This window comes from Cavia porcellus, unplaced genomic scaffold (assembly GCF_034190915.1).
Source record: "Cavia porcellus strain 051 isolate PalLab524CR breed Dunkin Hartley unplaced genomic scaffold, mCavPor4.1 scaffold_17, whole genome shotgun sequence".
Taxonomy (NCBI): domain Eukaryota; kingdom Metazoa; phylum Chordata; class Mammalia; order Rodentia; family Caviidae; genus Cavia; species Cavia porcellus.
The window spans coordinates 22,139,677-22,152,065 of NW_026947500.1; the positions used below are offsets into that span (position 1 = coordinate 22,139,677).

A 12,389-nucleotide genomic window follows, 5' to 3' on the forward strand; every position below is an offset into this window, starting at 1 on the left:
CCCACTGTGTCACCTCCTGCCTCCCAGCACCTTGCTCCTTGTGCACGCTCCCATACACCTCCAGGCACAGAGGTGCTCACTGCGCCCCCACTGATCTGCATGCTCGCACCACACAGGCTGCAGGAACAGAAGGGTGGTGACCTGGACAGGAACCAAAAGGCCCATCTTTGAAAGCCCTCAGCTGTGCTCAGTATCTCTCCCCAGCAGAGACAGTGGCCTGAGAACAGGACCTTGGCACAGAAGCGATACAACCACCAGGACACACAGGACAGTTCAAAACGAGCTCTTCAGAGGGACCACGGGGACCCACAACATAGGAGGGAGGAGAGAGGCAGAGGCTGGTTGAGGGAGTCTGGTACAAGGCTGGCAGCTCTGTGACCTGACAGGTAAGAGGCAGCTGACTCCGCCATAATGTGCTTCAGAGTTCTAAGGCCTCATTAAGTGCTGAGCAAGGACAGCGCAGGAGCCAGAGCAGCCCCAGCAATGAGCCTGGAGCCACCTGTGGTGCCAGGGCAGGTTTCCCTCTGAGCGCAGGCCCAGACACAGGAGGCAGGAAAGCACCCGGTCCCAGGGCCCAAGCACCCCTTCTCCACACCCTGGAGCCTGGCCATCCAGGGGTTGAGTGCTTTCTGCAGCAGGCAGCTCCTTCAACCCCATGGGGCCAGCGGCCTGTGGCAAAGCGCTCTGATGCCGTCATCCACTGGGACACTAGGCACACAGCCCACACCCCTGTGCCTCCAGCCGCTTTCTAAGTGACTGCTCTCAAGTCCCCATTTAAGGGTCCTGATAACAATTTAACTTGCTGAGTCACGGGAGAGTACCAAGAACCGAGTTAGAGTCCCCAAGACCTTTCCCACAAGTGCTTCTCTCATGAAACGTCTGTCACTTAAAATAAAGGCAGTTATGAGAATGTCATTTGGAATTCAGGGCACTGGTGGTGTCCCATTTTTTTAAAAAGTCCTAAGTAATGCTTAGCTTTTTATGCCCAAACACACCAACTTCTTTAACTTATAAGGAAGTAAGTATATTCCAATAGTACAGAAGATGACCATTTATAACCACCATTTGCTTAACCAGAAATGGCCTGTGAATTCCAAACTGGACTACTGAGAAGAAATTACTGTGCTGGCCCGTTACCAGCCGGGGCAGGGGAAGTGCCTACGTCTACCGCTGGCAGGGACTCTGGAGGCACCGGGGACACGGGGCCTATCCAGGTGTCCCTGGGCAGCACAGCAGCAGCCTCCTCCTGTCCCTCCTCTTTCCGAGCTTCTGCCCAGGCTGTGCGCGCTGCCCAGGAGAACCTGGTGCCCAGCTGTCACTGGCCTTAGGAAGGTGCCGTCTGCATCACAGACTTACCCTGTTGTCAGCCTCTAAGCTGCACCGAGAAGCCACAAATCTCTGTATTCTTCTGAAGCCTTAGGACTCTGAAGCACATTAGATGCCCACGTTTCTCCGGGCTGTCTCCAAACCGGAAACCTGTCCTCACACATCTTGATTCTGGTAGGAACTTTGTTACAGTTACGAGGTAGAACTGGGTGCATCACTGAGTCAACTTTAGAGACCATGAAGAAGAAAGGGAGCTGACAGCTCAATTTCTGTTGATCACACTGAATCAATACAGCCTCTGGAAAACCCCCTGGTTATCCAAAACCCTGTTCTTTTTCTGGTTCTGAGTGACACTCCTCACAGTAAGAAAAGCTGTCAGTGTAACAAACCAAATCACTGCAAGTGGCCTGGAGGCTCAGCAGAGAGGATGGCCGAGCAAATCCTCCCGCTGCTAGGAACAGTGTACCATCTTCAAGTATTTTCAAAAAGTAACGGGAAAAAGATGATGCGCTGGTTCCAGGAAATTCAAGTCTGGGTCCCTGAAGGTTTTACTGGTTCACAACCGTATGTGTTTACAAACGGTCTACAGCAATTTCGGAGCCACAACAGCAAAGCTGAACAACTTCAGAAGAAACCATCCTACCTAAAAGAGGAACTGTTTGCTCCCTTACAGGAGAAGTTTGCTGACCACACATCCTAGCCCACGCCGAGTTCATGCAACTGCATGTATGGCTGTCTCTCCATGGAAACTACCCAGAGCCCTAGCTGTGTGGCCACCTCCCTCAGGTCTTCAGGTCCTGGCTCAATGTCACTGTCTGTGAGTGGCCTTTCCTGAGTACTCTACAGAAACTGAGCCCAGCTGCCCGGCACATTCCCTTCCCAGCTCTTGGCTGAAGGTGTCCTGTGCATTGGAAGGGCGAGGCCCAGCACCCAGAGAACATGCATGACTCACACTGCACAGCAAGGGCATGCAGGTCACGTGAGCAAGCCACGTGGCACTTGGACTGCCTGTGGTCACCCAGGGATCTAGCGGAAAGGGTTGTCCTGCCTTGGGACAACACAACAGACTGTGAAATATAAAACAAGCAACTTATTACAACCTGCTGTCCTTCTCAGCAGCTTAAGAGGTTACACATAACAACTAAGTCATGCTGTAAGAGAAGAACAGGACACATTTCACCCCAATAGGAAGAAGGAAAACAGGCCTCGCGCCTCAGGGCTCTGGGCACCGCAGGACAGGTGTCCGGGGCCCGCTCCGAGCCTCCTGTGCTGGTCCCCGAGGCAGAGGCCTGGCATTCCACCGCCACTAAAACAGCCCAAGGCCTATAAATAGGTGGGACTTTGAACCCCTCATTAAAAGTAGTGAGTCTGGCATTTGGAAACACCTATAAACAAAAATCTAAGCTGACATAACTAGCAACAGTTGCACATTGATCTGCGCTCAGGTAAGTAAAAACTGTGTGTCTTCTCTGGAGTTTTCCAATTGCTCCTCAATTTGTGGAGCTTTAAACTGCTAAACAACATCCATCTTACCTTATGGTTCATAAGGATCTGGCTATTCTCAAATTACTCCATTCCAGTTATTGTGAAATTCATTGTATTATTGCACTGAACCTAACACATGTACAAAACAGTTTCAAAAAATATGTTGTAATGAACAGGCAGAAATTACTGCATTGAAATATTTTGATTTTTTAATACCTGATTTCAAGTGCTCACTACAGCTGTCATACTATACTGTACAGATTTTAAATGTTCGGTTATTTTCAGTTGACTATAAACCAAACTTACTTGCATTTTCTACATTTTAGTTTTAAATGAGAGCTTTTTCTTTGATCTCTTGCTCCTATGTTTTATTTTAAGATGACTGAATACATTACACATTTAGTATTCTATGTTTTTAAAACCTGGAAATCATCTTAGGATTCATATTGCATTTTTCCCAATAAGCTAAAAGATATTAAGAACCACATCATATTGCTTTCCCACAAGCATTCAATTTTCCTCTTTAAACCACGGCCGCTCGATTCAGCTCTCATTTCCTTTACACATGGTTCCTCTCCGTCCCAACTGAATGCAACCGAGACACTGACACAGCTGGGCCAAGCAGCAGGATGGCGCCACCACCAGTGTGCAGACGACCTACCCAGGCTTGTGACCTCAAACGCCCCACCCTGCCTGCTCTCTTCAGGACGCTCCGTCCATCCTTATGATTTAAGAAGAGGGACAAACTTGGACCTCAGAGTATCGTTGATGAGTGTACGCATGCTGAGCCGTAACGGGCGCAGCCTGGCACCCAGTTCTTGGCTCACCAACACACGCTAACGCAAGGGTGACAGTTTCAGCAGCATGGGGCTACAGGCGGGCGGGGACCCACGCCTGGTCAGGCTCTGGTTACCTCTGCGTCCTGCTCATGGAGATGGTACGTCCTCTGGAGGGCCTGCAGGGTTGGATGAGTCAGGGTCTTCTCCTCCAAGAGACGTTCCAAAAGCAAGACCAGCTGGTCTGGAAGCAGCTGTTGGTAAAACAAAACAGCCAGTGAAAATGCTGTTCAGCTGACAAGAAATTAGACCCAAATGTTTAGAAGTAAGACGGCAAAGCGAGGATAACCTGGGCACTGCGGGCTGTGCCTGAAACACGGCGGACTGCAGGAGACCTTGGGCTCACACTGTCTCCTCAAAGTCACTGCATTCTGGGCCCCATTTCCTTGGCTTTTCTTTTCAGGTCTCCCTTAAGGCAATCAAAATGGTTCTTATCTCATGAAACATTATTGTGATTTATTAGATCCTTGCCTTTATGGCACGCATATGCTAAAAAATGTTATTTGACCAAAGATTCGAAAAGCCCCTCAACTGTATCAAACACAAGGGAAATTCAGCAGAAAAAAGCAGTTTCCAATTTCCTTTCTGAACAGAGAAACAAAGAGCAAGCAATGAAATAATTACTGTGTGTGCCTCACAATGTCTTCATTATAAAAATGTCAGGCTTGTAATTTACGTTCATAATACCCTAAGAATTTTGAAAATGACACATACGTGATCATACATGGAACAACGCACACACATGGTCACCCAGACTCCTGTGTCTCACAAAGGCTGGTTCACAAATGGTACTACGAGTTCAGGGCAGAGAGGGGAAGAAGTCCTAAGGTTGTAGAAAAACGTAACAAATCCATGAGCAGGTAGTATTTGCAACCCCAGGAACTGACCCGATTTCCTGTGCCCGTTCACAGCTGCACCCAGCGTAGGCTGCAGCACTGCCCAGGGGCACCGAGGGGCTAGCCCAGCACAGTGCAGGAGAAACATGGTTCAAGATGCACCTCGAAGGACAGCAGAGTGGCTCACTCTAAAATCAAAGCTTTAAGCTTCACCTATCTTCCCTTCAACCCTGCTGATTCCCAGATAACCCTTGTTAACAAACTCAGCTGTCACTTCTTATTGGCTTCTCTCTGTCCATCCCTATCTTTCTGTCCCTGAGTGTGCACAATGAGTGGCCTTCCCACTCATTCTCACACACAGACACGCGCGTGCACACACACACACACACACACACACACACAAGCTCTTCCAAAGTGAGAATTCAGAGAAGCTGTGGGCACCACACTCACCACCCAATTTCCCAAAGAAAGCATTCCTCGGATGTTCTCAGCTACCTCCCCACAGACAGGCGGGCGGCAGGCACAGACACACATGGGCTGGTTCTTGGGGGTGTAGATCTCCCGGGTCCACCTGACAAGTCATGCTGTGGACAGGCTCAAGGGCTGGCAGGAGCAGCAAGTGTCTTGAGCACAATTACAGTACAGTGATCACTGACACAAAGTCCTCTACACACTCGAGAGTGACCACCAATTCCCTTTCTTGAGAAACCACGGGGCTGTGAGACGCTTCTGAGATACCAAGTTACTGTGTAACTACTAGCAACACCAGCACCATCCTACCACTTTCCATCATTTAAACACAAGGCTACTTACATGGTAGCAGGTCTGCTGTTTTATAGAAAAGGCTATTTGATTGTCAACGTCAAATAAATAGGAAAAATAAATGTAAAATATGTTTAAGAAAGAGGTAAACCCAGACCCCAGGCTCTGCCGAACCTCAGGGTTTCCCCTGGGTATCCCTGAGCAGGACATGAGGGGCGCAGCCCAGCTGAGATGATGCACTCTGCGTCTCCTGCAGGCCCCTTGCATCCTGGCTCCAGCCCCGGCAACCCCAGGCCTGTCTGGCACTACTGCCTTGGCCGTGGCGCCTCCCTGTCCCCATCAAGGCCTACAGTGCTCCACCATAGAGTTTCCAGAGGCCTTTCTCTGCTGAAAGCCAAGCCTGCAGACCACCGCCCACAGTGCACCTCCAACTGTTCTCCTCAGGCCAGATCCCAAAATTTAACCCACCCTAGGGGCTGGGGATTTAGCTCAGCGGCATAAGCACCTGCCTTGCAAGCAGGCGGTCGTGAGTTCGATCCCCGGTACCAGTAAAAAGGAAAAAGACCAAAAAAAAAAAAAAAAAAAAACAAAAAACAAAATTTAACCCACCCTGCCCCTCCTCTAGCTCCCATGCTTAGCAGAATGGCTACCTCTCCCTCTCCTCCTCCCACTCTGGGGGCTCAGGTGAGGGGTAGAGGACAGACCACTCTGAGGACAACAGGTTCCAAACTGGACCCAAGTGGCCCTGCCTGCCCTGACCCCCACAGGCACCATCAACCTTCTGAGCAGCACTGGTGCAGCCACCAGCAAGAGGGCACCAGTGTGCCGCCCCGAGAAGGCAGGCTTCTGGGATGGGCCAGGCCTGGGCAGAGGGGTGGCGGCTGTATGTGCTAACTGCAGCAGGAACCAAGTCCTGCCACTCTACAGAATTACAGGGAAGGCGAGAGTGGAAAGAAAAGTGTCTTCCCGACGTGTGTGTGTGCTTACATAGAGTCCTATTGTTAGAACTCAGTTTAGGACTTGGTTTAGACTGAAGAGACCCACAGGAAAGGAAGCCTTGAAAACCAACTAGCATGGTCCTCAACATACCCCAAACTGGATCAACCCATAAACAAGACTCTAGTCTAAAACAAGCCGACCAACATGTGACCCCGCCAAGTCCAGGCTCCTCCCGCATACCTTGAAGTTTCTCCCCAAGAAGCTCACATCTGCACACACAAACACAGCTCAAGGCACCGATGAAAGCTTTTGTTCTCTCCAAATTATACACAATGGAAATATTTAAAGCTAAGCCCCAGGGCTTATGACAGACAGCTGAGGGGCCAGAAGGGAGGACACACGTCATCAAATCGCTGGCTCTCACTGGCAGGAGGCAGAGCACAAGGGCACGCCTGCTCCGGGTATCAGCACCTTCTGTGGCCTGGCCCAGGCTGGAGGGCTTGAAGATGGGTAGGACACACCCAGCACACACAACCAGACCAGAACATGCCCCATGATGCCAGATTTGGGCCAGGCTGGCGAACTTACAGAGACAGAGACAGAGACAGAGACACTCCTCCTTGGTCAACACCTTCCGCTACCTGGCTCTCCACTTGCGGGGGAGGATATTTCTAAACAATGCAGAAAGTAGACATGGTCAGTGGTCTAATGCTGTCTGAAGCCACAGACAATAAAACCAACACTGTATCATTTGTTCACAAGTAAACATTATATCACAGAAAAACTGAAATCACAGACATTGAAAAGAGGATTTTAATATTTGCTTCAGTGCAAAAATGTGGTTAAGCAGCTACACTCTAACACAGATTTCCCTTCATAAAATAAACATCTACTCCATGTAAAGCTACCCTACAATGAACAAGAAATGGTATGCAGTACACCAGAACGTGTGCAAAGCTATGGAAAGACTTCTAATACTAGCAAACATGCTGTACCCAGCAGCGAGACTCGTCCTGGCAGCTGGCACTGGGAAAGAAATAACGTTATGTGGCTCATTCTGCTCCCACCCACGGAGAAATCAGATTTCACATGACCCCTGGCCAACTGGGTTTCCACACAGCAGGGCTTCGGGAGGCAGACGTGGCCTAAGCGCACTGCGGCTCATCTCCCAGGTGAGCAGTGCCTCGGAACACGCAGCGAGAACCAGCCTGTGCTTCTGGGGGCCTGACGGCGCTTGTTCCCACATCACGGTCACAGAGATAAAAAGTCCTACAGACGAGGAATCCATTTGTTATGATTTCCGTATGGAGATCAACTCAGTATTTTTAAAATGATTCTGCCTCAGAGCCTTAGACAAAATAAGATTACAGGGTGGCAAAGTCATGTGGGTACTTGAAAGAGAACCGCCAGGGGTGTAAAACTCACACAAATACAAGAAACAAAATGCCAAAGCAGGCTGGTCCAGTACAAATGTTTAAGGGCTTCAGAAGTCTGTATTCCGAACAGTTAATGAGAGGAGCACAAAGGGACAAGGCGACTTCTACTTTCTGCAGTCAGCAGAACTGCGGCAAGCTGAGTACCTCCTCCACGGTTTTAAAGAAGTTTCTACACAGACTCTTGGAAAGAAAATACGAATTTTCCAAACCGACCCTGCTAACCTACCGGCAGGCAGCACTAAGAAAACAAACCCCGACCCTTCCAGAAGCCTGTGCTGTGACAGGGGCATCGCTCACTCTGCGCGCCCTGGAGACCACCCACACGACACAGGCCTCCCGGGCTCCACCACCAACGAGAGGCAGAAAGGCCAGCTCACCTCTGGGCACTCGGGCCGCGACAGACACCCTTCGCCACCGAGCGCCCTGCCACGGCCGAGGAGGGCACCCCTTGGTGGCCCAGCTGCTGCGCTGCAGGAAGCCGCTGAGCGCCCGGGACGGAATGAGCCTGGACTAATGTAGCCACCGATTGACAGTGGCATGAGTTCTATTATTACCCCATTATCACTCTGGGATCTGTGCCTAAATGAAGCATGCTTCCTCCCTGATGCCATTTCCTTTTATCCTGGCTGGAGACTAAAAGCAGATCAATGGGGGCAATACATATGATGTCACTGCAATTTATAGCCATGGCCTCGCCCTCTTCCAGTCTGTCTGAAACACACGGAAAGATCAATTCTTCCCAAAAATGGTTAAAAAATGCTTAGGGAGCATTCATCTTCCAGAAAAGCATTCTCTGCTATATTTGTCTATGTTACTACGGCAGGAACTGTTTACACAGAACAAAAACAGAAGAAATGAGGGAGGGAGGAAAAAGCTCAGTCTCCCGCATGCTGAAGACGTGCTGGCTGAAATCCAACACGGCAGGGCCCAGGCCGCAGAGCTTCCAATGTCACGCGCCGAGACCTTTTGTATGGGGACGGGCAGAGATTTCCTTTGCTCTTGGATTAAAAAAGATAGAAAATGTCTCTCATCTTTCTACGGTTCCCCTAACCTAATTAATTCCTTGCACTCTTCCCAGAAAGCTCACGACCACCTCCCTGGCCACAGGTATGGGAGAGGGCCCGTCTCAGGGTGCGCTCCCATTAAGATGACAAGGACCTGGGTCACAGGACCGAACTCAGAAACCAGTTAGCTCTCACACACAGCTCTGAACCAAATCGAACAAATAAGTTTAAAAAAAAAAAGAAAAAACCTTTGTACTGAATAAATTGTACATGAGTTTTGACAAGGAGGCAAAATCTAAGATGTTAACGATAAGATTCCCAGAAGAAGAGTTCTTCCTCCTCCCACCCACAAAAGAAACAGGAAACACGGATCTAAGTGCAGCCACGGCCTCATAGCAATGTCAAAAACTGATCTTCCGTTTCTGCCACTTTTTAATGATGACCATTTCTAAGCAACAAAAATAGACAACCCTGTGTACACAGACAAGCAGCTGCCCAGGAGTCACTGGAGACTAGGATGCGGTAGTAAAATCAGTGCCTCCGGAGCACATTGGAAACTTGGTAAAAGAAAAACTGGCTGAAAATGGTACTGAAAACAAAACGTTTCAAAGAAAACTGCTCCTAACATGCTGCTATAACAAGCACATTTCAAAGAACTGTCAAAACCGACAACTTTAACTCCACAACGCTCACTTTAGGGGTACAAAATTGGGTTCGTTAGCAAATGAAGGTCACCAAATAACAAAGAGTGAAACTAATTTTCTGCAAAATAAGTCAACCAAAAGCATAGCTATTTCCAGGGCAATCTGTTAATTTTGATTATTAACATCTTTAGGAACCATAGCCATAGTTAAATTTTTGAAAGAAAATTTAAGCAACAGCAAATAGTCACACACTTCATTTCATTATAGAAAAAAACCATATGGTACGCTTGGAAAACCCTTCTCGTAGCTACATTTAAAAAGACAACTGCATATTCAAGCCACACTGGCACTAAAAAGGATTAAAAAGATACCAACAGAGCAAATAGTATCTGAAATAATTTACTGGCATACATCAGCCTGCTGGTTCCAGACTGCCAGTATCAGATTTTTCTGTGCTATTATTTCCTTAGCTTTGCCAAGAGGCTTTACCCCAAGTCTGCCTCTCACACAGAACATTATCTGAACTGCATACACGGAACACTGCCTGTCATTACCCACAAACAAAGCACTGTAAACACCCAAACCAAAACTTTCCAAGGGTTTTACAAGAGATGCCTGGGATTCTCAAGTCTGCCTCCTCCACCCTGGAATCGGCCAGAACTACAATGGGGTCAAAGGAGGAGCCTCTGCAACATGCATGCTGTGTTTCTCAAGAAAATCCTCATTCCTGAAAAAGAAACTACCAGTTCCTAAGTGCTTCGGCCTGTTCGTTCGCTCTGATGATGCTGGCAGGTTCAAAGAATGACCTGTGAAAGGGTTTTTAAAGAATTCGAACACTTCAAAGTCTCAAAGGGTACTTTTATCTTTTTTTTTTTTTTTTTTTTGGCATGGAAATCCAATTCTTGTTTCCTTAGAATAATGCTCTTATTTAACATCCTTAAACCTTGAATAAGCATGTATATTTTTATGAACCCGAGTTCCTAGTTTATTGATAGTGGTTTTTTTTAACTCTAAGCTGTTGTTGTTCACTGACTTATGAGACTATGAAACCCAAAACATGAAGACACTTTTATTGTGAAACTTGCTGGCTGCTTCTGAATCAGAACATGGCATATAAGCTCACAGTGGAATATTATGCAGCTATTAAAAAGAGTAGAGCGGCACTGACTGTTTCAGCAATGTGGCAAGACAGAAATATCATGGGGGAAGAATCTAGAACGGAATGAAGAATATGGTTCAATTTGTATAAATAACTTTCTAAAGACACAGAAAGCAAGCAAGGAACTCTTCATGTTGACTTTTCCTCTGAGTAACCTTGAGCCACCTGCTCTTTCTTTTTTTGCTTCTGGTTCAAACAACTATTTTCTTCAAATCATGTTACAAATATTTCTAATTATTTAATGGAGAGAAGACCTACTTTATGAAGCAATTCACAACCACAACCTAATGTAAGAACACAGAAATATGCAAGTAAAGAAATGAGGTAGCACACAGGGAGCCAGGGCTCTCTAGGAAGCAGGTCTCCCAGCACCGCAGCACGAAATGTATCACTCTCTAGCCTCAGTCCTGGCAGCATTTTTCTTTTATTTTTTTGTTTTTATTTTGTTTTTCTGTAGTACTGGGGACTGAACCAAGGGCCTTCACATAGAGCTGTGCATTTAGTCCTTTAAACTTTTTTTTAGAAGCTGGGTACAGTAGCACATGCCCATATGTAATCCCAGCACCTGGGAGGCTGTTCGATGATCACCACAAGTTCAAGGTCACCCTAAACTACATACTGAGACCCTGTCTCCAAAAAAGGGAGTAATATGATCATAACACCTGCAAAAACTGCTGTCAATAAACAATTCAGCTAAGTCACTAAGCTGGGCTGGAACTTGCAATCCTCCTGGCTTGGCCACCAACCATTTGAAAATAACAGGTATTTCAAAAGTTCGGATTTCAAACTACCACACAAAGATCAACACTAACTCCATGAAATATAAAACATTAGTTCTATACAAGCAACACTCAAAAACTGGAAGAATATTAAGCTTTCTAAATGCTTTATTGATATATATGAAACATGGCACCAATTACATGCTCGGATTTTATATCATCTAAATAGAAAATGTCAAATATCTGCCAATTTTCCAAGGAAAAAACATAATAACCTACATTGTCATTCACGCCCAGAATATCTTCCTTTCTTCCTCTGACTTTCTATATTATTCCAGTGTCAAAATCAGATACTCCATGTAGGATTATTATTAGAAATGTAATATTTTTAGTAAATAACTACACAAACATTTGGTCATAACATTTGGTTGAATTTATTTTATACAGCCCTATATTCCTGGCTAAAAGTAATAAAAACCATGCACAAAAGAACAACGTTCATATGCATAAAAGTGACAAAATCGGCCTATAAAGGGTTGTCCCTCTAAATTATAAGTACTAGCAAATGGAAAAAAACACTTGAGATCAGTAACACTATCTTCAAAATCTTACAAACAAAGGCTCAAGTTTAAACAACAATTGAGTTTTTAAAAAACCATTTTAACGTGTACAAAAAGAGTACATGGTAAAGGAAATCTTTTTAAACTGAAGTGAGATCCTACTCCTTTCATGTGCTATTTACTCCCACATTTGACAGTCAAATGCTGTTATCAAACTGAAATAAATTACCCAACGTTCAGTACAGTAAGATGGAGTAATATGTCACAAAGACTGCAAGAACTACTGCAACAAGCAACTCAGCAGATTCCTTCATACAGGTAACAGCAAATACATAAAGCTGCGTTCGAAAACTCAGACCACAAGTGGTTATCACTTGTAAACGGAACAAGTTCAAAAGAAACAAACTCAAATTTATCAACATAAAGTTTTACAGGCATTCTGTGCAGATCTGAGTGATGAGTCCTCAGATTTAAAAAGGAAATGGTGAAATGAATCAAAGAGCTTTCCACGTATAATGGATGGAATCAATGAAATGGTGGTTCTGCAATGTTTTTCAAAAGTTAATAAATCCATTAGATCCTATGAGGAACCCCAACAACCTATTTTACCCAATGTGCAAAACTTAGTATTTCTTGGAGAAATCTGGTACTTTGCTTTCTAAAGTTTTCTTGTTAAAACTTAC

General features: G+C 46.2%; 1 protein-coding gene across 17 annotated transcripts in view; it reads right to left on the reverse strand.

The window, feature by feature from the left end:
* The window catches only part of Aopep (aminopeptidase O (putative)), a 383,307-nt gene that overhangs the window by 47,117 nt on the left and 323,801 nt on the right, over positions 1 to 12,389 (reverse strand). For 13 of the 17 annotated variants that reach the window (XR_010040447.1, XR_010040448.1, XM_063229043.1 and 10 more), the window contains one exon: positions 3,725 to 3,841. Coding sequence is in view for 11 of the 17 variants with exons in the window: in XM_063229043.1 (XP_063085113.1) it covers positions 3,725 to 3,841 (117 nt within the window). In the remaining 6 variants the exon portion in view is untranslated. Of the gene's footprint in view, positions 1 to 3,724; positions 3,842 to 3,936; positions 4,057 to 6,772; positions 6,856 to 12,389 lie in introns of those variants that run through there. The other 4 variants (XR_010040451.1, XR_010040449.1, XR_010040450.1 and 1 more) reach the window with 2 other exon arrangements.